This window comes from Cibotium barometz, chromosome 56 (assembly GCF_041138505.1).
Source record: "Cibotium barometz isolate CiBa-2024 chromosome 56, ASM4113850v1, whole genome shotgun sequence".
In the NCBI taxonomy this organism is placed as follows: Eukaryota; Viridiplantae; Streptophyta; class Polypodiopsida; order Cyatheales; family Cibotiaceae; genus Cibotium; species Cibotium barometz.
The window spans coordinates 24330985-24357940 of NC_141101.1; the positions used below are offsets into that span (position 1 = coordinate 24330985).

Consider the following 26956-nt stretch of genomic DNA (forward strand, 5'->3'; position numbering starts at 1 on the left):
TATCTCCTCCCCACACTTGGATTGATCCTATTGGCCCATAGGAACCTTAATTGGACCATAATCCAAAAAATTCTGAAAATCTAGACCCTTAGGCTAAGGTCCTTTATACACATTTTCAATTAATTCCAATTGCATATTGAAAAGTTCTTTTTGAATTTCTATTTCAAGGGAAACCATTTTAGACACTAGGAGGATTTTTATATCCAAAAATATCTCAATTTTGGATTACCTCTCTCTAGATATTTTCTCTCTCCAGGCCAAAACAAGGTAAAACATAATCTTTCTTCTATTTCAGAGAGGGAAATAATTACAAGATCAGAAGGGGAGGTTCTTACACCTGTACACCTCAAAAGCTGGAGGGAGGAATCTTACAACTTCATAGGATCCAAACAAATGTGTAAACAAACCAAATCGTACAAATTAACTTAGATGCACATCTCTAGACCCTGTGGATGGTTTCATCTCTAGACCCTGTGGATGGTTTCATGGCAGCATGAACATCAGTTTTTATCTTTACCCTACATGCTTCTCTGACATATCTAAGCTAGGATTATACCATTCCTGTGGCTAGACAACAGTGATAGTGGAATATACTCCAAACTATGTCTCTCCACATCATACACTGAATCGTAAACGTAAACATTCTGAGATGTCAATTCGCTTGTACTCTTTTTATCATAGATCAAGGCACCTATCTTTGCATGTAAAACATTTAGCTTTCCACTAAAACATTCTACATTCTGCCATTCATGCAGAGTGGACGGATATAAAGCTGCAAGCAACAAACATGCTTGTATTAAAACTCTATCTAATAACCATGGACTCAAAGCATAAGAACACAAAACATAAAAGTAAATATTCTGAGATGCCAATTCGTTTGCACTCTTGTTGTCATAGATCAAGGCACCTATCTTTATATGTAAAACATTTAGCTTTCCACTAAAACATTCTACATTCTTCCATTCATGTAGAGTGGATGGATATAAAGCTGCAATCAACAAACATGCTTGTATTAAAACTCTATCTAATAACCATAGACTCAAAGCACAGGAACACAAAGCACATAGATATAAACTTACTGTTAGGCTTATGTCTTTCAGTGAAGTTATCATGATGCACTCAAATCTCTTTGTGCATATAAACATGTTGAATGAAAGCCTTTGTTATTGTACTCGTACTATTTGTGCATCTCCTAAACTCTATGCTTCTCCCTTTCCAATTGCTTGTTGGGGTCTGTGACATCTCTAAGCTTGACCTTGAAATTGTCACGAGTACTTGGCTGCATTAAAATCCAATTTAACTTACTGTACTGATCAGGAATCCAGTTACTTTCATCATATCTCTTGTTAAGCACATCCACTATGTGAATATTTTTGATATTCCTCCTCCTTGAAGACATCTAAATTAATAAAGTTAGACTGCATGATTAATAAATATAAATGTTAGATTGTAAGAAACAAATAAAGATTAAAATAACAAGAAATAAATAGCAACTTGCTGCTTTGATTTACACAACCTTGTTGCTCCTATGAAAATAAACATAAACACATCAAGACAAAACATTAAGAAACCCTAAACCTATAATCATTACTGTTGTATTTTATGCCACTTGAAATCATTACTGTGCAGAGAAGATTGTAATCAACAAATAAAGATTAAAACAACAAGAAATAAACAGCAACTTATTGCTCATAACCTTGTTGCTCCTATGAAAATAAACAGCAGCACATCAAGACAAAACATAAACGAATCCTAAACCTATGATCATTACTGTGGTATTTTATGCCACTTTAAATCATTACTGTGCAAAGAAGATTGTAAGCAACAAATAAAGATTAAAACAACAAGAAATAAACAGTAACTTACTGCTTTGATTTAAACAACCTTGCTCCTGAAATAAACAGCAATACATCAAGACAAATCATAAACAAATCCTAAACCTATGATCATTACTCACATCAAGACAAAACATAGACAAACCCTAAACAATTTGATGCCACTTCACATCAAGATAGTTATCTGTGGTGCAGAGAAGAGAAAGTTCATGTGAGAAAACGGGCATAACTCACAGACGTTTTGTCCAAATGAGATGAAATTTTAGGAGGAGAGAGCTATGATGGAGAACAACATACCTGTAAACTTTCCTGAAGAAAGAACCAGAGTTGTAGAAGGTATAAGTGAAATTGAATTCCGTCAAAAAAAAGGGGGAAAATGAAAAGGTAGTGAAATGCAAAAGGAGAAAAAGTTAAAAGTTAAACATTAAAAATAGAAAAAAATAAAATTCGATTTTCAAACTTCCATGTGTTGACCACCACAAGGTACATTTGACATGAAAGAATAGTTTATGACATGAAATCTGACATTTCTCTATTTTGTTAAGATATGGGCTCTATTATTTTATTGTCTTAAGAGATTTGGGCAAAGATATGACAAAATGATCCATGTTACATGGATCTAGAATCCTAGCTCTCTCATTGGTCATGCCAATCGTTTTTTATTCACACCTTAAGCGAAAAAATGGAGAGTCCATATTTCTCCTAATGCCAAATCTACTTCATTACAAACCATCCCCTCCTACAATGATTTTGTCCTCGAAATTGAAGGGTGGTCATGCACAAACATATACAAAAGACTATATACAAAAGCCCAAAAAAAGCACTCATGGCCTAGATGTATCCGCAATCAAAAACATTTCCACAACGCCCACCCGAATCGAATGGAAAGGATAGGAGGGTGTCGTTGACGGTGAGGCTAATGATAATGATGCCTGGATCGAATGGAAATCCAAGCCATGCATGACCCATAATCGTATCAATCCTGCATCCTCTTGGATCAAATGGATGATGCAATGCACCACATCCATCAATGAGATACATCCAATGTCCTCCTAGGTCAAAAGGATAATGTACTCATGCATAGGACTCTGTGGGTACCTGACAGTCCATATACAACCACCCACTCACATCATATGTGAATACATCATGTCCAAAAGTGAATTCCTCATAGAATATGTGTATGTCAATGCATAGGCATCCATGAGCATCAAAAGAGAATGCCTCATACTCCATAACATACTCCATCAAATGTGAATCCATGTCCTCACTCCATCCATCACCATGCATGGGTCCATAGGCATGATCCACATCACAAGTGACTACCTGAGCATGATCCATATGTACCAAGGCATAATCCTCATCACTGTCGGCACAACCCTCGTAGAGGTCACAATCATAGACTCTCCACTCATCTCTCAAGAAAGGGTCAAAGACTGGATTCCCATAGAACTTCCATGAAGTACCCAATAGCTTCTCACTACTAGATGCATGAATATCCTCATCATCGATGTCATCCATATCATCAATGTCATCCACATGCTCGCTAGAATCAGAAGAATCATCCTCATCATATGTAGCATGTGTATGCATACTACCATCATCCACATCAACATAGATGCTCTCCTCATCACTAGTAAAATGATGGTAGATGAGTCATCAACAACTGCATGAGTATCATCATCAAGATGCCTAATGTCACCATGACCAACAATGCATGTGTCTCCACCATGTGTGTAATCCTCATCCTCATGTGCAAAACCTATTTTAAATGCAACCTCATAGGCATGTACATGATCACATGAATCATCATCCATTGTGTCAACCACAATTGCATGCACATCCAAAATATCCTCAATGATCACATCTTCATGATCTCATGGCATCATATCATAAGCTGAAAATGTATCAATAAAAGCACTTATAAAAGTAATCCAAGCATTTCCATTTTCAACTTGTGTATTCCCATTGACCATGAATACATCGGTGATGTCTTGTCAAGAGAGAACCGGCATCAAGATCTCCTCATTTACTTGTTGTCCCTAGAAATTACAACAAGTGTCTCATCCACTTCAACACCCATAATGTGTACATAAAGACCCACATAATCATGCTTTATGCAATGACCAAAATATTGAGTGAGCGGGTAACCTCTTTTATCATTCTTGATTTCCAAATCTTTCAACATGAGTTGAAGCATTCCATCCCCATTCAAACATGACATGTAGCCAAGAATAGGTACACCAATTCATTCATTTCTATCTTGCTTAGCTCAACAAACTTGCCCTTGTGATTGACTTTGGGTATGCATATGGACAAGTCCCATCAATACCATGATCTCATCTAAATCAATATCCTCATCAACGTGCAAAATACTTTGAGATACTTGCATGAAATCTTTGTCTAATCTTTGCACAAAACCCTCTATACTTTCCTTCTCTTTGATGTTAGGAACGAAGAAGGAAAGGTAACAATATCTCTACATATAGATAGATAGAGAGTCCTCATGTGAGAATACCATGCATTGATCGCTAAAGCACTTTTGCTCTTGGATAGTCACAAAGTATTACACAACATCATATGCCAAATTCTGCCAATCCCAATTATAGTTGTGCATTTTCTTAAACCACCAAGATCTAGCTCTTCCTTTGAAATGAGAAGTCACTTTCTTCACTTTGGCAAGCTCGTCAAAAAGAAAAGCATGAAAATAGGCATTCCAATTACGAATCCAATCCTCGAGTCCCATGCAAGTGATTCCTTCCCCGTCGAATGCAAACAATCTTTGTGTAAATGGCTCTCCTCTTTTGAACCATAAACTACTTGAGTAGATACCATATAATCAAGAAAATCTTGCACGTTCATTGATTCCAACAACCTTGTATATAAAAGTCCATGCTTCATGGAAAATCTAAGCCTTTCTTTTGCATCATAATGTTCTATAATCCTTATGTCTTCAAAAGCATATTGTCCTTTCTCTTGGCTGTCAATTGATAAAGGCCTTTGATAGGCATTTCCTTCCATTGTCTTTGAAAATGAAGAATCTTCGGTTGGCCTTTTAGTCTCCTTTGTATTAGTGACCAAATCTCAAATTTCCTATGTACTCAATTCACAACCCATGTTCTCTTGGCATTTGGCATAACATCAATATCAACATTGCATAATGCATTGACCAATGGCATATTACATGCAACCTTTCTGCCAATGAAGATTGATTGTTGATGAAGAGCTTTGTTTATTGATGGAGAGATTTGCTTGCTAATCTCCTAGCCAAGCCTTCCCACCCTCTTACCAAAGTTGAGAGTCCAATGGCAAGAGTTAGGGTTATGCCTTCACTCCGAGTACCTAAATCCTCTTCCTTACCACTTTACCACGGCACTCACGGAAAGGAAAATTCAAGCCATGCTCCCCTTGGCCTCTCCAACCAAATGCCAAGGTACCCTCACACACATTCAAGATTCTAGGAATAGAAATGTGAATACAATGTGTGTGGGATTTGTGTAGAATGCTTGAAGAAATTAGTAACTTCACTTACAAGAATGTTTGCATGAGCTCATATCAACATCATGTCCATTTAAATTTCTTAGAATGTACTCATGCTCTTCTCATCTCCAAGGCATGGTACCATAGCTTCCAAGTGATCTCAACACATCAAGTGTCCATAGTATTCTCTTACCATGGCAAAAGAGAAGCATAGGCAATCCAACAAAGCATCAATTAAGCATAGATTGCATCAAAATATTTTTATGATGAAGGCTCTCTCAAATCCCTTGATTGGATATACCAATTGATTCAATCTTGCTTGATACGTGTGAATCATACAAGAGAATCTCTAATCAAGGCATTTGTCATTCCATTCCAATGGCATTTGGTACATAAGAATGGCATCAAAGAGCCAACAAATACCACACCCCATAGATCACATATTTATGAGCCTTAATCCAACTTGGTGAAGAAACATCAATAGTTTCATAACTCTTCAATCCCCTTCACTAATGTATCCAAGAATTTATTTGATGCAATGGCAATCCCTCAAATTGTTTATTCTTCAAACCCTATGCTTACCATGGCTTGCAAAGCCATAGAGTTGCTCGCAATTGCATTAGGAAATTGACTAAACCCCATTCACTTGAAGAAATTAAGCAAGATTACACAAGCCTTTCAACTCCCTAGTGGCTAGGGTAAGACTCATGACCAAGATCAAACTTAATCCCTTCCATTTGTAAGGCTTAATCACACGTTCTTATGTAAGCATCCACTGGAACCTTAAGTGAAGCATTGGAGATGGCTTACCATGAAAAACACAGCTTCAATGGTCATAATTCATAAACAACTAAATCAGTAGAAAAAACGCCATTAAATGTTGTAAATCGCCACAATGCCAACTTAGTAGAGTTCTATTGCTTGGTTAAGATTGGATAAAGCTTAACCAAAGTATTTGGTGATGTTGATGGTGCCAACGATTTCTAGATATTTGGTTTGTAATGAAGCTTCCAAAGTTTAAAGCAAACTTGGCTAGCCTTGGCAAAGGATATTAAAGCCTTAAGCGCTATTGCTCATGAGAAAGAAGACGGATTTATGCAAAAAAAAACGGGACTGTTAAGAAACGCATAATCGGCCATGAATTTTGAATGGAATACAAGCTTGATTGTGTTCTATAAGAAGTTTAAGTCATGGTTAATCAAAGCTCTAAGATTTGAAAGGCATTTGACTACTTTAGTATGGCGGAAAGCTCGGGAGAAAAAAGAGAAATTTCAAAAACATGATTAATAAGTGATTAGTATTAATTCTCTCAAAAATTGATCTGATTTTCTTAAAAATTAATCCAAGGTCTAAAATTTGAACCTAGTAGGTCAAAATGAACCATAATTCCTAAGGATCTAATCAGATTTCAATCAAAGCTCACTAATCCTTGTAAATTAAGCATTCTTGAGCAAGATTAGAATCAAGAAAATCAAGAAACAAGAAAAATTCAAGAAATTTCAAAAGAAAAAAAATCAAGAAAATTCTTACCCTTACCAAAACATGAATCAAAGTAACCATAGCTCCCAAAAGCTCAAGAAAATAAGAATTAAAAAGATCAACTCAAGCAAGATCTCCATATCCTGTTTCTTCATCAAAAAAAATCAAGAAAACTAAAAAATTTACCCCAAAAAAATCATAAAAATGGATCAATGCAAAGCTTTGATACCAATGCAAAAAAGCAAATGATCCACTCAAGACATGGAGTAGATAACATGGGTGTAAATCACCATCCTGACATCTCATAAGAGAGAAGTACACCATGGACGCTTGGACATAAGAGCTCTAAGTAAAGTAATAGTCAAAATGATCAATAGTTGTACAATGCCCATGAGCCCTATGTATCATAGGACCTAAGGCCCCAAAAGACACACATGTAAATAACCCTAAGTCCAAGTACCTAGGCCCCATCCCAAGAAATAGCCAAGAAAGCATGAAAGCTTGAGCATAAGCTCCAAGATCACAAAGATGTCTATATCAAATGATAAGATAATAAAAAGTGATAAAGGTACAATAGCCTAGACCAATATCACTTGTAGTGCCTAACCATTTCACACTAGCTAATCAATATGCCCATGCCCTAAATTTATGCTCAAAGAACCTAAGCTAGACCCATACCCATACATGTACATATATAATTGCTTCATTACAAACCGTCGAAATCAAAGAGTGGCCATCCACAAAGACACATACAAAAGCCAAAAATCACATCCAAAACTGAATGTAAATGTCCACATCAAGGCGTATGACTCCTCCTGAATCAAATAGAAAGAAATGTAGTACAAAGATGATGATGAAGCTAACAATACATCGTCTAATTCGAAAGCAAAGCCAAGAAGCCGTATGACCCCTAAGATCAAATGGAAAGGATAACAGACTCCCGTCTCAATGATGAAACTAATCATACAATCGCGTGGATTGAAGGAAAATCTTGACCATTCAAACTCCAAAAGAATGATCCTCTACCCACTTGGATCAAAGGGTAAATATAGAAGACCAACGTCGATGATGGGACTTAGCCACAAATCCTCTTGTGTCAAAGGGAAGACTAACAACTAGCCCATTCTCAGAGTTGTAATGTGATTCCAGCACTGAAGACATCCACACGAACTCGGAACTCGTGGTCGGGATGTCAGAATGTCTTGGCACAAAAGGACCATCGTGCAAGCCAAGAGTAGGATGTGTCATAGGTACATCTGAATGCCGAGCCACATAATCAAAAACCAAACATTGCAAATGAAAAATGATGCACCCAAAAGTAAATGTCACGGCTCCACAAAACATAGGGTCATGTCGACAATCGCAGGAACCAAATGCACATAGCTCACAGTCGGTATCATCCAAAGTCAAATAAAAACTGATGCCAGTACAACTCAAAACATTCAAGGCACAACCCTCTATATCCATGCATGTATATGCATGATCTAAACTATGCATCACATTCTCATGTGCAAATCCCTCTGTGTGCATGATCATCCATGATAAGAGTATGATCAATAGGATCATCATAAACATCAGTTACTAAGGACTAACAACGTATCGCGTTAACATGCACAATGCCTTATTGTGCAACACCAAGCGAGCTATGCTAGGAACTTTCATCACGACCATGTCACATCTTTTCAAAAGTATGCAGAATCTTGCTTTCAACATTCCAAATGCCCTCTCTAGAAGGCATGCATGAGCTGGACCAGATAAATGATATTTATATAGATTCATGTATGAAGCCATCCCACCCAACATCATTATTGTACACTCCATTACATCCCCTATGCAACTGTCTGATGTAGACACTTTTTTTTGTAGAGGCTCTTAATCAAAAGCATTTACACTGCTCTCCATGCAAAACATATGCCCATAACAATGCCATGCATTACTCCATCTTAATCATAAAAACCGATAAAATCTGGGAAAAAGATGACTGAAATATTACAAGTTACAATTACCATGTATTATGTACGCAAGCTTTGAAGACATGGTTACAATATGAACACCTCAATATTTACCTCTCATTTAGATGTGTAAATGTGGAATGTGGTAAGCAGTGTGCAAGGTCTCTAAATTGAGGTGTTCATAGCTGCATCAGTGTTAAGGTAAACCTCTCCTGCATCTTTGAGCATGATTTAAGTTCACAGATTATTTGCTTATGCCTTTATACAGCCATCAAATACTCATGATTGGAAGACAATGCATTGTCTTGATTGATCTCAGCGTGGCCATTGCCTGGAAATTGGTGCCGTAACAGGTTGGAAGAACCAAACCTGGCCGTCAGAAATCGAAAAATGGGAAGAAAACCGATGTAAAGGAAGGCAACCGAAACAGGCGCAAAGACGGACCAACCAATTATCTAAACCAATGAATAAAGGGCAGATACGTAGTGAGAATCTTACACTGTAAAAACACGGCCACAGGTAAAGAATTGTAAGGCGGTTATACAACTGAAACGAGACTTACAGCATGCAGCATGCCGAACACCAAAGCATGAGGTTCATGCCCTCTAATGGCTTCCCATAATCCACTTGAAGATAATGAGAAGTGCTCTCCACCTGTGACCGATTCACCAACACGCATAAAAGGAACCACCAGCCTGATGTAAACCAGAATAGCATCACAAAAGCATGAGAATACATTTAGACATGCTCTTTGTATCCAAGTCAGAAAAACAAACAAGAACAAGACCTACCCTAGCTCGAATAGGGATGCCACAAAGTTTCCTAGCATAAGGGTTGGCACATGACAATTCGACCGCAAAAGCACAGCAGCTAGTGCACACAAAACCAGAGTCACTCCTGAAAACACAACCGTCCCCCCCCCCCAAAAAAAAAAAAAAAAAAAGCTTCAAAAAGGTAACCAAAGACCTCAAAATACATACTACTTTGAAACTAGTTGTGTTTGAAAGCCAGCATGAAAAACTTCTGACAATAAAAACTAACCCAGCCTAGAGATTCAAAATCATGCTCAAGGAAAATACTTCGTGACTACCGCTCCAATTCCTTACGCCTATACCCAAAAATTGCATGTGTCCTGAGTCAGCATGAAGTAGGGAATCCACCTAGACCTCCATTCCCATCTGGGTGAAGCTGGTAGGCCGAGCTGGGTGGGTTCCCTTTTGTCATCCCCCCGTGCCATTGATTTCCCGAAAGGAAAAATGGGCCCCATAACAGATATCAGTCGTCCATTAGGAGCTGAATTCACTCTTAAAGAGGTATCAATGCCTCCAAAAACACTATTCTATTAAATATATGCACATAACATTGACGACTTGTCGTGACATTGATGTGGAGAAAGTCCTGAAGTTGTTGGAAAGTGTAGAAGGCATTCGACTTGATCCGACCAAGGTGGCCGAGATTGTCAATTAGGAAGTACCACATACTCCTTATGACATCAAATCCTTTGTGGGTATATGCCAAGCATACTCCACCCACATAGACAAGTTTTCTAACCTCTCGGCAGCTCTCACTGTCACCAATTGGCCGACCATTTGGTCCATTCCCACATTTTTGCGTCTCGTTCACTTGAGGCCAGGCCAGTGTCTCGTGTGAAGAGGCCAGTATTTTGCTGACATGGACGGGAGCCAGACTGGTGCCACCCGTGTGTTAGCAGGATGGTGTCGTATGGACGGGAGCCAGATCAGTGCCACCCGTGTATGACCTGGACTGTGTTCGATCCATGGGACTGTCACACCATGGAAGAGCCAGTATTCGTGCCGTGTTTTACCTATGGGACTGTCACACCTAGGGAAACTCGTGCCTGGAACTGTGTCTTACCTATGGGACTGTCACTCCATAGGAAGACCAGGTTTTTATGTTTTATGTCGAGCCAGTTTTGTGCCGACAGATATTTTGTACATGTTCCATGAACGGGAGATATGTCCATGTTACTTTTTGCACATGCACACATATTTTGCATGTTTGAAACTGTTTTCGCATGACATGTATTCGTGTGTTTGCCTGCCTGACGTGTTACTTACTGAGCGGGGACGCCTGCCAGTGAGTCGTGAAGTGTGCTCTGTATTCTGACGAGTTTCAGTGCATGTGAACAGGTGGTAAGTATATGGTATATGTTGTTTTAATATTTTATCTCTAACCTCTTTGTTTTATAAGGTGAAGTGTTCACATTCATTTAAATGTGGGCACCACTTTGGGCACCCACTTTGGGGCCAAGGTGGGGAGCCCCATTTAAGTGAGTGTGGGGGTGGGCAAAGGCACCTACCCAAACTCCCCCACCCTCATGCAAGCGTGGAGTTAAACTCCACATTAATTATCTGCCTTGGTGGTTCACCACAAGGCAACTGCTACTTCATCACCTGGAAGGCTTCATCATTCCACAAGTCTTGGTCTTCTATCAACCAACTACAAGTAAGTGATTTTCAGATTTGAGTAAAGCATTTAATGTTTAAATCTGGTAAAAGATTCGTCCCGCTCGGCCTACACCCGTTCGGTGCCGGGTTGTCCAAGCTATATGGGCGAACCTCGGTCCAAAGGTGCTGAGATCGGGAGAGCCAGGCGTTAGTACGAGAGCGCCTGTCTGTGCGTGGTCTCGGAACACCAGTGTGGTGCTCTCCGCGGAGTCCAGTGAAAGCACAGGACCGTAGCGATTGGACCACACTAGTGGTCAATCTGCTTCGAGCTTCTACATCGAAATTCGAGCTATTTGTTTGGTACTGTTTTCATATGTACATGGACATTATCTGGTTCTCAGAACCCATGGAGCATTGTATTCTTTAAATACTCCCAATAAATATATCATATATTGAGGGGGGGGTCGGCCCGTTCCGGCCCCAGTGCTGGTGTCCATCTTTCCATTTCTGTTCAATTAAATTCAAGTTGTTTTAAAGTTGTCCATTTCAAATTTGTGGTTTTAAAGTTGTGCTATTAAGCGTGTGAATGTCCAACGGAGTCTTTCCCACTTGACGGGATCGGTTTCATTGGTATCAGAGCCACGGTTGTTTCCCTCTTCCTAGTGGGGAAACGAACCTGTGTACTGGACATCCCGCTGTTAGCAAACTTTGAACACAATGGACAGCCAAGGCAACCCTTTGGAAGTGCCAAACTCGAGGGGTCCATCTAGTGCTTCTCGTGGGTCTGATGCCCTGCGAGGTAGACACAAGCCCCTTGAAAGGGTTATGGATAGTGAATCCAAAGGTCAACTGTCTCCAGGAAAGACAGTTATGCTTGAACAAGACCCTGATGCTATGAGGGCTGAAATGGAACATATGAGAAAACTTTTGCAGGCTCAAGAGCAAGAATTGAAGTTTTTGCATGAAGATCCTCATCTACAAAGTGCTATTGAAGCCAGGAAGGCTGAGGCTATGGTTGATGTAACCTTTGAATCAATGGCTCGTGAAGTGGGCAAGAAACCAAGGGAGTTGGCACTTGCCTATCTCCTTCGCAAAGGTGATATCAAAGAGGGGGATGACGGAGAATTAAAATTCAGAAATCCACCTCGTTTAAAGCATGGAGATCCCGCATCCCAGAGGCTGAAATCTTATATGCAAAAGGAAGAGGTGACTGTCACCTCTCGTCATGCATCCTCTCCACAAGGCACTAAGCCTGACAGATATATGTATGCCAGTGCTCATGGAGGGCACGAAAGTCACATGCATGCAAGATATGTATCTCATGGTGACAGGCCTGCTTCCAGAAAAATTTTGCCTTCTGAGTTGTCTCATGGAGAGACTATGCCATATGCAGGTAAGTCACATGCATCTGAGCTTCGAGTTCGTGGAGCACATGCCACCGTGCCCCATGAAGCTTCTATGACGGCCCATGGAGCCCATGCAGATAGGGCTACCCCGTTGGATAAGGGAAAAAGAAAAAGAGAGGACCATGAGCCTCATGCCAGGAAGCTCAAGGAGTTCAAAGCAGGTGATAAATCTGTCAAATTTGATGTCTTTCATGGTGAACATGATGCTTCTAAGGTGTTAGCGTTTGTGGCACAGTTCGACATTGCTTTTATCGATGAGGACTTTACAGAAAAAATCAAAGGTGCGCCATGCTAGCATGTTTCTGAAAGGCACTGCTGCCCATTGGTGGATCACTGAAAAGATCACCAAGGATCCCATCTCTACTTGGAAGGAATTCAAAGATAGATTTTATGCTCAGTTCTTGCCACCCAATGCAGAGCAAACTCTCACTCAAAAGTGGGACAGGCTGGAACAAAAAGATAATGAGAGTGTGCAACAGTATGTTAACAAATTTTGGAAAGTGTTGCTGGAAGTGACTCCCTTCATGCTAATCTCAGAGGAGGAAAGAAAGAGGAAGTTTCGTTCTGGATTGCAACCTACTTATAGATCGGGTATTGAATTGCACCCAAAACATACGTTGCAACAACTCACAGCTTCTGCCCTTGCTACAGAGCAATTGGTGCTCAAGATCAAGCAGGATCAAGGAGGTTCCAAGGCAAAGGACAAGGCTGCCCCAAATCAGCAAAAGGGTGGACAGCCACCTAAAAAGAACTTTCGGGAGTCCTACAAGGGTGGTAAAGCTGAAAATAAAGAACAGGGCCCAAGAAAGAACAAATTTGGATTAACCCCGGAGCAAAGAGAGCAATATGCTAAGGATGGAAAATGCTTTTCTTGTGGTAGCAAAGACCACATGTTCCGGCAATGCCCAGATCGCAAACCAAAGCACGAGGACAAGCACACCAAAGCAAATGTTCATGCAGTTCCTGATGTGCAAGGTAATACAGGTCATGATGCTAAAGAGAGAATGGTTTGCAAGGCATGGGGGCAAGTTAAGGATCAGCCCGCACTCTTCATGTTTGATGACTGTGCAACTGACAATTTCATCTCTATGCAAATGGCAGCTGCATTGGGAATTGAGGTTGAAAGCATGGGACCTCAGATTGAAGCCGAAGCTGCATTTATTGGCAAAGAGGTGCAGGTTACCCCTTTGATTGGGAAGTTGCGTATTCATATTCAGGGCTATCTGGATAATGAGCATTTCTTAGTTGCTCCACTGAATGGATGTGATGTATTGTTGGGCAAGCCGTGGCATCATAGGCTTGAGCCCCGCAAAGACTACAAGTCCAATATGATTTCTTTTATGCATAAAGGCCGCATGCACTTTATTGATGCTGGCAAAGAAGGGAATTCCATCCCAGTTGTATCACACATCCAAATTAATAAAGCAATGAAAAAGAGTCTTTCAGCGTACTTGGTTTTTGTGCGTGATAGTCTTGTGCCAAATCAACAAAATGTGGATGCTATGTCTAATGATAGGCTGAATTTTCTTAATGCATTCAAAGACTGTTTTGCTGACTCGTTGCCAGGTGAATTACCTCCCCAAAGGCCCGAAGATCACCGTATAGATCTTGTGCCAGGTAGTTCTCCTCCTAACAAACCCGCATACCGAGTGAGTGCTGCACAACAAGAAGAAATTATGAAGCAGGTAAACGAGCTTTTAGAGAAAGGTTTGGTTCAGCCCAGTTCCTCACCTTACTGCTCTCCTGTACTTCTTGTTCAAAAGAAGGACGGATCATTCCGTATGTGTGTGGACTATAGAGCTTTGAACAAGCTTACCATCAAGAACAGATTTCCTATTCCACGTATTGATGATATCTTGGATAAGCTTGATGGTTCAGCTTGCTTTAGCAGACTTGATTTGAAGAGTGGTTATCACCAGATACGCGTGGAACCACAAGATGTCCATAAGACTGCATTCAGGACAGCTTTCGGATTATATGAATTCTTGGTAATGCCTTTTGGTCTCACCAATGCTCCTGCTACTTTTAATCGTATGATGGATAGGATATTCCGACCCCATCGCAAATTCACAGGAGTCTTCTTTGATGATATCTTGGTTTTCTCCAAGAATGAGCAGGAACACAGAACTCATTTGGTCACAGTGTTCGAAGAGTTGCGGAAGCATAAACTTTTCGTCAATGCCAAGAAAAGTGAGTTTTTCCTTTCAGAGATTCATTATCTGGGACATATTGTATCCAAGGATGGAGTTACAATGGATCCTGCAAAGATAGAGACTATTCGGAATTGGCCCGAATTGCAAAACGTACATCAAGTACGTAGTTTTCTGGGATTATGTTCGTACTATAGGCGTTTCATAAGGCATTTCGCCATGATTGCCACTCCTCTACATGATCTCACGAAGAAGAAAACTGTTTTCAAATGGACTTCAAAGGAACAGGATGCTTTCTTGCAGCTCAAGCATGCGATCATATGTGGTCCAGTATTGATTGTTCCTGACTTGCACAAGTCATTCGTGGTTGAATGTGATGCTTGTGGTGATTGCATAGGAGCTGTCCTAAATCAGGAAGGGCATGCAGTTGCATACGAGAGCCGTCGTTTGCATGATGCTGAGCTTCATATGGATATCTATGAGAAAGAGCTCTTGGCTGTAATTCACGCCTTAAAGATATGGAAACATTATCTTCTTGGGGCTGAATTTGTAGTCAAGACAGATCATCAAAGCTTGAGATACTTTCTATCTCAAACCAAGCTTTCAGAGAAGCAAATGAGAATGGCAAATTTTCTTTCCATGTTTCATTTTCAGATTGTGCATACTCCAGGAAAGAACGATGCACTATCTAGGAGGCCTTATATTGCTGCAGTCTCAGTGGCCTCTCATGGAGATCTATCTGCTATGAGAGATTTGTATCATTTGGATGCTGATTTTTGCCATGTATGGACTGATTTGATGGCTGGTCATTCACATGCCTCTTATGTTATCAATGAGGGTTATCTCATGAAGGATAATTGCCTATGTGTGGTGAAGGATTTGCGTCCAAAGGTTATGGACGAATGTCACGCTCCACCATATGCTGGTCATAGAGGTATTATGCCTACTACTCGCATGATTGAGAGGTATTTCTTTTGGCCAAGCATGCGTAAAGACATTGAGGCTTATGTGCGTGCATGTATCACTTGCCAAAAGGTGAAATTTGATAGGCAAAAGCCTCCAGGTTTGCTTCAGCCATTGCCTATTCCCTCGCAACCTTGGGAAAGTATCACGATGGATTTTATTATGGATTTGCCTAGATCCCAGCATGGGAATGATGCTATTTGGACTATTGTGGACAGGTTTAGCAAGCAAGCTCACTTCTTGCCCGTCAAGAAAACCATCAAAGCTGATCATATGGTAAAGCTTTTTCTTGCTAATATTTTTAAGCATCATGGTATGCCTAAATCCATTGTTGGGGATAGAGATCCCAGGACTACAAGCCTATTTTGGAGGGCTTTGTTTGATAATATGGGTACTAAGCTTGAGTTTTCATCAGCTTATCATCCCCAAACGCATGGCCAAAGTGAAGCTGCAAATTCAGCAGTGTTGGATTTGTTGAAGTGTTATGTGGCAGATCAAAAGAGTGCATGGGAGAAGTATCTTCCACTTGTTGAGTTTGCCTACAACAATACAATCCATGCTTCTACAGGAAAGGCTCCGTTTGAGATTATTTATGGCAGAGTGGTCTTGCCACCCATCCTTCGTACAAAGGATGAGATTTTTGCAGCTGATGAATATGTTCGTGACTTGGATGTTGCCTTTGGTCAGGTGCGGACAGCCATTGCAAGATCTCAGGATAAGCATAAAAAGGCTGCTGACAAGCATAGAAGGGACATGGAAGTCAAAGAAGGTGATTGGGTATTGCTGAAATTTGAGAAGGCTAGGCTTCGGAAGAGGCCAGGACGAGAAGGATCATATCCTAAGCTTTCTCCTCGCTATTATGGACCCTTCAAGGTGATTCACAAGATCAATGAAGTGTCCTACAGGCTTGCTTTACCTAGTCATTGGAAGATTCACAATGCTTTTCATGTGAGTCTATTTCGGAAATATGTGGGGCCAGATCCTGATGAGCCTGTCACAGAAGATCCGCCAGAAATTGAAGAGCTTGAGGAGATTCTCCAGCCAGAACAGATTGTTTTTCACAAGGAGAGAAAGCTACCTGCAGGAAAGCTTTCCAGGAGATACCTTGTGAAGTTTAAGAATTATTTGCCTATTGATGCCAAATGGGTAAATGAAGATTATTTTGCAGGTTATCCGCAATTGTTGCAGGCATATCTTGAGGCTTTTAAGTTGAGGTCAACTCTTTAGAAGCCCGGGGGGAGATGTCACCAATTGGCCGACCATTTGGTCCATTCCCACATTTTTGCGTCTCGTTCACTTGAGGCCAGGCCAGTGTCTCGTGTGAAGAGGCCAGTATTTTGCTGACATGGACGGGAGCCAGACTGGTGCCACCCGTGTGTTAGCAGGATGGTGTCGTATGGACGGGAGCCAGATCAGTGCCACCCGTGTATGACCTGGACTGTGTTCGATCCATGGGACTGTCACACCATGGAAGAGCCAGTATTCGTGCCGTGTTTTACCTATGGGACTGTCACACCTAGGGAAACTCGTGCCTGGAACTGTGTCTTACCTATGGGATTGTCACTCCATAGGAAGACCAGGTTTTTATGTTTTATGTCGAGCCAGTTTTGTGCCGACAGATATTTTGTACATGTTCCATGAACGGGAGATATGTCCATGTTACTTTTTGCACATGCACACATATTTTGCATGTTTGAAACTGTTTTCGCATGACATGTATTCGTGTGTTTGCCTGCCTGACGTGTTACTTACTGAGCGGGGACGCCTGCCAGTGAGTCGTGAAGTGTGCTCTGTATTCTGACGAGTTTCAGTGCATGTGAACAGGTGGTAAGTATATGGTATATGTTGTTTTAATATTTTATCTCTAACCTCTTTGTTTTATAAGGTGAAGTGTTCACATTCATTTAAATGTGGGCACCACTTTGGGCACCCACTTTGGGGCCAAGGTGGGGAGCCCCATTTAAGTGAGTGTGGGGGTGGGCAAAGGCACCTACCCAAACTCCCCCACCCTCATGCAAGCGTGGAGTTAAACTCCACATTAATTTTATTAAAAGAAAGGGCCCCCTTCAAGCGTAAGAGGAATCGCTTCCTTCTGGCGTGGATTTCCCATCAATCGGCGAACCTTTCTCTCTCTGGCGCACGTATTCTACAGGCGGCTAGCACTCTCTTTGCAGGCGGCTGACTACTATATCATTGCATCCGCCCTACAGGCTGCCCCTCTACAGGCGGCTGTACCCTACTGCTGGTGGCTGCGTTGAAACCTGCAGGAGACAGCCTACGCTGCTCACAGGCGGCTGTCTTCCATCTTTGCTCTGCCAGCTGCGCCTGACCCTCTACAGGCGACTGAACCTGCTTCTTTGAGGCAGCTGCTTCCTCTACGCCATCTCCTACAGGCTGCTGGCTGCGCCTCCTCTTCTACAGGGCTAGTGCTCTCTGCAGGCGGCTGGCTGCTCTACAACAGCACATGCTACAGGCTGCCCACCACCTATTGTTGGCAACCTTACCTGTATGCTGTCCAGGCTGCGCTTCTGGACCAATTGTGGCGGCTGTGTGCACCTCTACAGCCGGTCGTTTCCCTTCTACACAGGCTGCGCTTACTACTCTACAGGCGGCTGTGTATCCATCACTATCAGGCTGTGCATTCTATAAGGTGGCTGTGGTTTTCTTTTACGGAGGTATCTGCCTTGGTGGTTCACCACAAGGCAACTGCTACTTCATCACCTGGAAGGCTTCATCATTCCACAAGTCTTGGTCTTCTATCAACCAACTACAAGTAAGTGATTTTCAGATTTGAGTAAAGCATTTAATGTTTAAATCTGGTAAAAGATTCGTCCCGCTCGGCCTACACCCGTTCGGTGCCGGGTTGTCCAAGCTATATGGGCGAACCTCGGTCCAAAGGTGCTGAGATCGGGAGAGCCAGGCGTTAGTACGAGAGCGCCTGTCTGTGCGTGGTCTCGGAACACCAGTGTGGTGCTCTCCGCGGAGTCCAGTGAAAGCACAGGACCGTAGCGATTGGACCACACTAGTGGTCAATCTGCTTCGAGCTTCTACATCGAAATTCGAGCTATTTGTTTGGTACTGTTTTCATATGTACATGGACATTATCTGGTTCTCAGAACCCATGGAGCATTGTATTCTTTAAATACTCCCAATAAATATATCATATATTGAGGGGGGGGTCGGCCCGTTCCGGCCCCAGTGCTGGTGTCCATCTTTCCATTTCTGTTCAATTAAATTCAAGTTGTTTTAAAGTTGTCCATTTCAAATTTGTGGTTTTAAAGTTGTGCTATTAAGCGTGTGAATGTCCAACGGAGTCTTTCCCACTTGACGGGATCGGTTTCACTCACCGATGTGCTAAAGGATGTCAAGACTAAAAGGCAGCGGATTCGAATGACTCCATGAGCGTTGGAGGCATTCAAGAAACTCAAGGTGGCTTTGTCAGAATTGCCTTGTCTAGCGCTTACCTCATGTGGCGAGCCGTTCCAAGTGATCACCGATGGAGCAACATCACAATTGGAGGTGTATTACAACAAAATGGCCATCCAATAGCTTACATGTCTCGTAAGTCCCTGCCCACGGAAAAGACTCGGTCTACAATCGGGAACTCCTCGCAGTTATTCAGGAGGCCTTGAAACATTGAAAACATTTCCTTTATGGCCGTGACTTTGAGGTTCGCATTGACCATCAGACATTACGCTGGATTTAGACAATGCCAAGTGTACAGTCGAGTGACCGACAGCACCGCTGGAACCAAATATTCCAACAATTTGGTGGTATAATTGAGTACCTTCCAAGAAAGGCCAATCCAATGGTCGATGCTTTGAGCCGGAAGAAACAGGTAACTTTGATTCAAACCACTAGACTCGACCTTATTGGTACGGGACTAGACGACATGAAGCACACGTACGCGGATTCCAAGGAATTCGGTACACAATGGGAACAGGCATTGGATGCCACAGGACCATGCCACTTTTTGATACGTGATGGTTGGCTTTTCTACAAAGGCCGACTATGTGTCATGAAGTCGTTCAGGGCAACTCTTCTCCATGACGCCCATGACGCCATTATTGGTGGTCATCATGCCAAGAATTTGACTTTGGAGAAGTTAGAATGGCAATATTATTGGCCAAAGATGAGACGAGATGTGTTTGCACATGTGCAACAATGTGACATTTATCAAAAGGTGAAAGCTCCTCGTGGGGGAAGAAGATAGGGTTGTTACAGCCCTTACCAATTCCTGAGGGACCTTTCCAAGATATATCGATGGACTTTATCACAAATCTGCCTCCCCGTTCAAGTAAGCATAATACTCAGTGCTTGACTATAGTTGATAGATTTATCATTTAGCAAATTTATTATGCTTATTTCATGCAGGGCCAATGTGACCGCCGAAGATGTTACCCATTCGTTTATTCGGCATTGGTACCCGATTGGCGAGATCCCTAGGACCATAGTGTCAGACCGAGATGCCAAGTTTACCAGTCATTTTTAGAGGGCATTGTTTGATAACTATGGTACTATATTGAATTTTTCCAGTGCATTTCACCCACAAACTGATGACCAGACAAAAATCTACAACCAATTGGCCTTTGATGTGCTAAAGTGTTATGTCCACGATCAGCAAGGTAAGTGGAAATCATATTTGCCTTTAGGTCGAGCTGTTTTGAATGATTCCTTTTCTTTAGCTATTAGCAGGACTCAATATGAAGCAGTGTTTGGAAGACCATTCCAGTCGCTATTGACCAGAACCTCATCTTCAGTACCTGAAGCGAACAGATTGACGGAGTCTTACCAGGAGATTTTGGAGTCAATAAAAGACCAGTTTGCTAAAGTGCAGGAGGCCTACACTCGACAGGCCAACAAAGACCAACGAGATATGAAGTTTTCGGAAAGAGATTGGGTTTATCTTCGGATCATGAAGCAAAGGTTGACACAAGTGGGCAAGTGATACCCAAAGTTGTCATTCACGAGCTTCATACCTTTTCCCATCTAGAGAAAGATTACTAGAAGGTTTATTTTATCTTTGGATGACTCGTCTTGTTTGCCTCAACAATGCGTGAGATTTCTGCCTGTGCTGTCCATGGGACCGAGGACACCTAGACACCCTGTGGACGTGTATGTGCACACCTGTTTGGGAAAGACACGTGGTCTATATGTGTTTTGCAGGTGGTAAGTATTCCCAAAAACTCAATTTACAGCTTTATGAGTTCACATGTTAATAATTATGGGTGCAGGTTCACACTCACTTATAAGTGACCAGACAACTTATAAGTGAGTTCACATTGAGCAGGACTTATTTAATACACATGGCGGCCAAAGACTGGGCACTGGACATTATTTGGACCCCCTTCATGTAGGCGCCCCTTTCCGGACCAGAAAAGCACACGTGTGGGCTATTTTCAGCAAGGGAGCCTCCATTATTGAGAAAAACTCAAGATTGAGGGGCGCGCATGCTTTTCAAGAGTGCATGAGGGCTGGTCAGCTGGTTTTCAGCCTGTTGGCAAGTTTCTACAACCATCCATCGCAACTGAAGTTCACCAGATGCATGGGAGAAGCTGGCCGACTCTTGCTGCATGTTCTCCACTGTTGGGCGGATAATCCACAGCTTGAATAGAGGCTGGACAGAGGTTAAAAACAAGGAGGAAGAGCTGGTCGTGGGCTTCTAGATAGTTTTCCTTCCGCCCGGAGGTTTGCATGGTTGTGCACAACTGCTGTTCGCTTTCATCTGTGGCTACTGAGGGCTGGTTGACTGCTGAAAACAGCCTCTGAGGGCTGGTCGACTTACCCTATGAGCCAAACAAAAAGAAGATGAAGATGTTGAGTTGTCCCGGGCTGATGTGGGAGTGCTTTGGGCTATCCATAGTTGTCCTGCATGTGCTTGATGCCGGGAATGCTCACTTGTGCTGAGAATTGTCAGCAAATTCAGATTATGTAATGGATTCTTGTTTTCATATTGTATTGGAATAAACAGGTGCAGCCAGTGGTGAGCCCTGGGCACCCGCATAAGTTGTATTGGAAGCAGACTCCTTTTTGGTAATCTAGCCATAGGGGGGCGGGGGGTGTCAACCCATCTTTTGGCCCCTAGTGCGGTGTACTGTGCACAGTTGTCATCTTGTTTTATCCGCCATGCATATGTGTATTTTCAGATTTCATGATTGATTAGATTTTCCATGTTCAGTTGCCCCTTCCGTTTTCATTGGTATCAGAGCCTGGCTTTCTACACAGTGGTGCCTAATATGATGTTGGATATGGCTGTAAGGAGTCATTATCCGTGAGAGAAGGTTGGGATTCTGAGGTAGCCCTCGTCTTATTGTCGCGCCTCGAAAGAGGTTGCTGCATGCCCACTCACATCACTTGCTTGGGCTGCGTGCCCTCTGACATCACTGGTTTGGGAGGATGCCCTCTCACAACATCATCAGAATTCCTTTCACTGGATTGCCTGCGAGGCTGCCGTGTGAAGACCCACTTGCCCTCATCATCGGAAACAACATCGCCATGGCTTTTCAAATAAGCAACAACCAACTCTCGAGGTTTCTCAATCCCCATCTGTTGGAAAATTGCATCAAAAGCGACCACAGCTGCCTTAACCTAAGACTTGGATTCAATAACCCTCTATACATCCGGGTCCCTTTGCAAGGCACGGAGCTCTTCAAGCTCATTCATCAAAGCATCAAGATTGTACTCATCCTCAGCCCTGGCAGATAACTGTGGATCGTTACCTGCCAAAGCTCCAACTTGGTCTCTGTCTCTATCCTCTTCCCGCATACGGCGAATAAATACCAATTCCTTTGGGCTCTTAGATACTCCTGCTATGGTTGGCAGATATGAGATGATTTCTTTAGAGCATAGTTGGAGCAGATCCAGAGTGAGATTGACTGGTGGACTGTCTCACTAGGTCAGAGACCTTCACATGGTTATTTGACCTGATTGTTCCTTTCACAGCCTACCTGCAGGGAGACCATGGCATGAGGGAAGGTATTGTCATGTGCATGCACATGGACATGCTATGGTTTTGGATCTCAAGACTCGAACAGGGCTGGTGGAGGTTTTTGGTGTGGATTTTGGGTCTTGTATAGGTGGAAATACTGTAAAGGCTAAATGACGTCCATAATACTTGTATGGATTCCAACCAGTACAGTGTACACGAGGTGTACTAGATGGCACACGGAATCTTTCAAGTACAAGAAAGCAAATGGGTGATTCTCCAAGTTCATAAGTGCATTATGCATAAATGGGTATGCTTCTACTTTTATTTTTATTTGTGTGAATTGCAAACTTCATTAAAAAGAGGCCCGCAATTTATAAGTTGTTCACATTGACTGGGACCAATTTATAAAACATGTACACAATATGGCATGGGCATCTGACAGGTGCACAATCTGCATGAGGGCACCATGTTTTTTGCATGAAAAGGTGGACACTCCAGAACTGGCACGTGTTGCTGGGGCTGAATTTGGCACTTCTAACATAGGCGCCCAGCAGAAGCAAGGAAAAAGCTGATTTCTAGCAGAACCCTAGAGTAGGGCTGGTCATCAATATCTACGCCTATTCCACAGTTGGTGTGGAAAACCAATTTATCTGGTCTGTTTCTGGGCTAGGTGATTACATACAGGGCTGTCCTGGAGCAAGTCGACATCATACAGGGCTGGCCCAGGGCTGGTGCTGGTCGTCATTTCTGGGAGCTTTCTCTGTAGGTGGGCTTCGTTAGAGGGCTGGAAATTCTGTTTTACAGGTATTAGGACTGGAAACAGGTGTCTGGAAGCTGTTTTAACCTGGCCGTACATTTCCAAGGGCACCTCAGCCTCATGTGTGAAAATCTGACGTCGCAAGCGTGATGTTGCACAGAATACAGGCTGGACAGCAGTGTTTTGTGCACTTCTAGAGGTGTTCTAGGTGACTTCAGGGCAGTGCAAGTTGTTGCAAAGCTTCGGGACAACTCAGACAGGTGTCTACTCGCTGATGAACAGGTGAGTTTCAGGCTGAAAACAGCGTGGAGTACCTGTGAGAACACTTGTACAGGGCGGAAGTACCTGTTGAGACTCTTGTGTAGGGCAGATGTACCTGTGAAGATGTTTGTGCAGGGCAGATGTAACTGTAAGAACTCTTGATTGTCGTGAGTGCATGTTGACCTGGTGGTTGGTGGACACTAGGATTCTACTATTTGTTTTGTATTCACTTTTATGTACTTGGAGGAATCAAGTGCAGGCCAGACGTGAATCCCCGGTCACCTGTGATCTTGTACTCAGCAACTCCTTTTGGTAATATAACCTAAAGGGATGTGTGTGTGTGTGTGTTAGGGGGGGGAAGGGGCATCTTCGGCCCCTAGTGTGGTGTGCTGTATTATGTCATGTTAAGTGCTCTTAACCTTGTTTACAGTTAATTTGATTCGGAAACATGCGCCCGCCCGTTACACTCGAGGAAGCCATGAAGCCAACGATGCTTCCAAAAATTCTTGACCTCTTCTGGTTCCTCAAGCTGAAGTGAGGTACACCTTATAGGTATTATAAGTGTTGTTATTCAAAAATGTTCCATCTCACATTTCAAAGTCCCAGCTTCTTTCTTCCAAAACGATAAAAAAGCAATAACTTTCATTACTTACCACAAATAGGAAAGACTCCAATTGTAAGACCCAGGGCTGCCGATAGTGACAAAAGCTTTGGCTCTAATCCCCTGTAACCATGTAAAATTATGTAAATCAAAGAAAGATTTCAAGACTACTTTTCAAGAAATGACTTCATCTCAAGTAAGGTAAGTGCATTGCTAAAAGATGATTTTGGCATAGCCAAATATTAATGAACACTAAAAACCTGCTGATCATAAGTGAACAATAAAGCTCCATGCCATTCTACATATGGTAGCAAGCAAGCCAGCCTATGGTCACACATGCCCATTGATCACTATTGAACAGTTAAGCTGCATGATATGCAACATGATGTAGAGATGTACACATAGAAGACATATTGTACATAAATTCCATGCACCTTCAACATACCATGTATCTATGTAGAAACAAGTAAATAGTATTAAAATACAAAGTAATACAACTCATGAAGACAAGAACACAAGTGCGAATGCACCTTCTAAGAATCACGACAAAGGGGTCGATGACTTTCCGCCGGCCCCACTGAATGATCCATGTACTCTGCCAAGCTCCTCTATCTGCAGCAATGAGCTCATGTTTGAGCTCCAGAGACAATCGGGGAAGAGCAGAGTCCTGTTCTTTGGAATGAAAATCAAAGGAGCACTTTCCAATAAGCTCCCAATCTTCTCCTCTGGGAGGTAGCAGGGGTTCATCAGACATTGCTGAAGCGAGGGGGCTGTGTGTGTGTGTGTGTGTGTGTGTGTGTGTGTGTGTGTGTGTGTAAGGGGAGGGGGGAGGGGGGGGCAGGGGGTGTGTGTTTGTGCAGGTAATAATATAAGGATAACCAGAAAGCTACAGTACTAAGACGCGTTCTCTCTCATGAATGGTAAACCCAAAGCATCTCTCTTACTGCATGATAAACCCAAGCATGTACATAATGCATGTTGACCCAAAGCATTGCTCTGTAAATAAACGGTAGACCCAAAGCATGTTGCCAGAAGTCCGTCAATTTTGCAGCAATGGTGGGCGTCAAAGGCGAAAATTATTCACGTGTATAAAAACCTAAGGGATGCATCACGAGATGATACCCTTGCCTATCCCTCACCAGGAGATGAAACCCTAATCAAAATTGAGTTTCCCTATATCCTTGTAGCTTAATAGGCCGTTTGTTCTGTGTAGAGGATGAAACCCTGATCCAAAGTGAGCTGTTTTGTTCCGTTCTGTCCTGAGTATGAGCAGCAAAACACTTAATAGCATGTTCTAAACCCTAATCGGACAGGCTATTCTGTGTAGAGGATGAAAACCTAATCCAAATTTCCGCTGAATTCTCTTCTGTTAAACCCTAATCCACTTTTCTGAGAGATCTCGTTAGCTTGTTCCAAATGCTAATCCGATTCCTGGCTGTTAAGCAAGTGGACAGAAGAGACAGAATACAAGCTTTGAAGCAAACGTTCAAAGCTGCACGCGTTTACAGTGCCATTCACCTGATCCGCTGCGGGAGCCTCGTGAAAGAGCGAGCGCATTAAATGCGCTTTTGCAGTAAGTTGCTGTAAGTGTATCATAATTTCAAAACTTTGTGCATAAAATGTCGCACATTTTTTGAAATCGTTGATATATTTTATTTTTATTTTTCGAAGGTACATGAAATTTTTTTTTAGAAACACACACACCCAGGTGGAGGCGGCCCCGCAGGGATGAGGGCTGGCGAACGCATCGTACATGCTAGCTCATCTGGTAGAGCGTTGGTCTCTACTCCCAAGGTCTTGTGTTCAAGTCTTGGGGGCCTCGTTAGGTACCTACCCTTGTTGGGTTGATTATAAGTTGATATATTTTTCGATTAATTAATAAGCACGCATTCGAATTGAAGGGTTGTCCATTAGCAACTTATCAAATCAAATTTACCATATACGAGTAACCTCACCCTTCTTCGACGAGTAGAAGCCTACCCTCAACACTATCTATCACAGGGTCTTAAAGACCCTTGTGAGGTGACATCAATGGATGGCATTCATCAAAATCACAATCCTTTTTTTGGGTTGTCGGATAAAGTAAACTCGGAAAAGTAATGTACGTCAGCATATCACGAAGTACACTAAGGGTGAAAAACATAGAATATAATGGTTTGAAACCACATAGTTCTATTGCTTGAAGATATAGTGTAGTGGTAAGATGTTTCCAATGGTGACCCAAGGTCTCGAGTTCATATCCTCTTTTGCACATAACATCTCGCTTCAAATTTCCAAGTATATTCAAGTGCACCAAGTATCTTCAAGTACAGACTATCCTTTCACCCTTCATCAAATTCTCATACAACATTTTAAGGCCATTTAGTATGTTAAGCTAGAACCAACTCAAGCTCTAAAGGAAAATATATCGCCATATCCTCAAGATTAGGAATCTCCTCCACTAAAATTATCTCATCACCTAGGTGTTCTTTCAACTGACTACCATGAAACACTTAGTGAATCCCAAAACTGCTAAAGGTAGTGCTAATATATGCTACATCACTTTTGTTTTTTATGATATGATTGGTACCATGACACCTTCAAGCTAACTTCTAATGTTTAGTGATCCTCATCGTCTTTGAGTTCTTTGGGACTTTATGGTGGTAAACCAACATTCCCTCTAAGTTCTTGTGCTTATTATTAAACTGGGCCAATCCTTGACACTCACACTCTTTTTGCTTTCCCTTGCAATCTTCAACA

The 26956-nt window shown here is 42.1% G+C and overlaps 1 protein-coding gene across 1 annotated transcript; it reads right to left on the reverse strand.

Moving 5' to 3' along the window:
* Positions 1–8756: 8756 nt before the first annotated feature.
* On the reverse strand, positions 8757–25781 carry LOC147607045 (uncharacterized). Its single transcript, XM_086791383.1, has 5 exons — positions 24748–25781; positions 24270–24340; positions 9535–9640; positions 9306–9438; positions 8757–9198 (listed from the first exon to the last, which is right to left on the reverse strand). The coding sequence occupies exons 1-5, from the start codon at positions 24969–24971 to the stop codon at positions 9004–9006; spliced, it is 729 nt and encodes a 242-aa protein (XP_086647509.1). The 5' UTR covers positions 24972–25781; the 3' UTR covers positions 8757–9003.
* Between the last annotated feature and the right edge of the window lie 1175 nt (positions 25782–26956).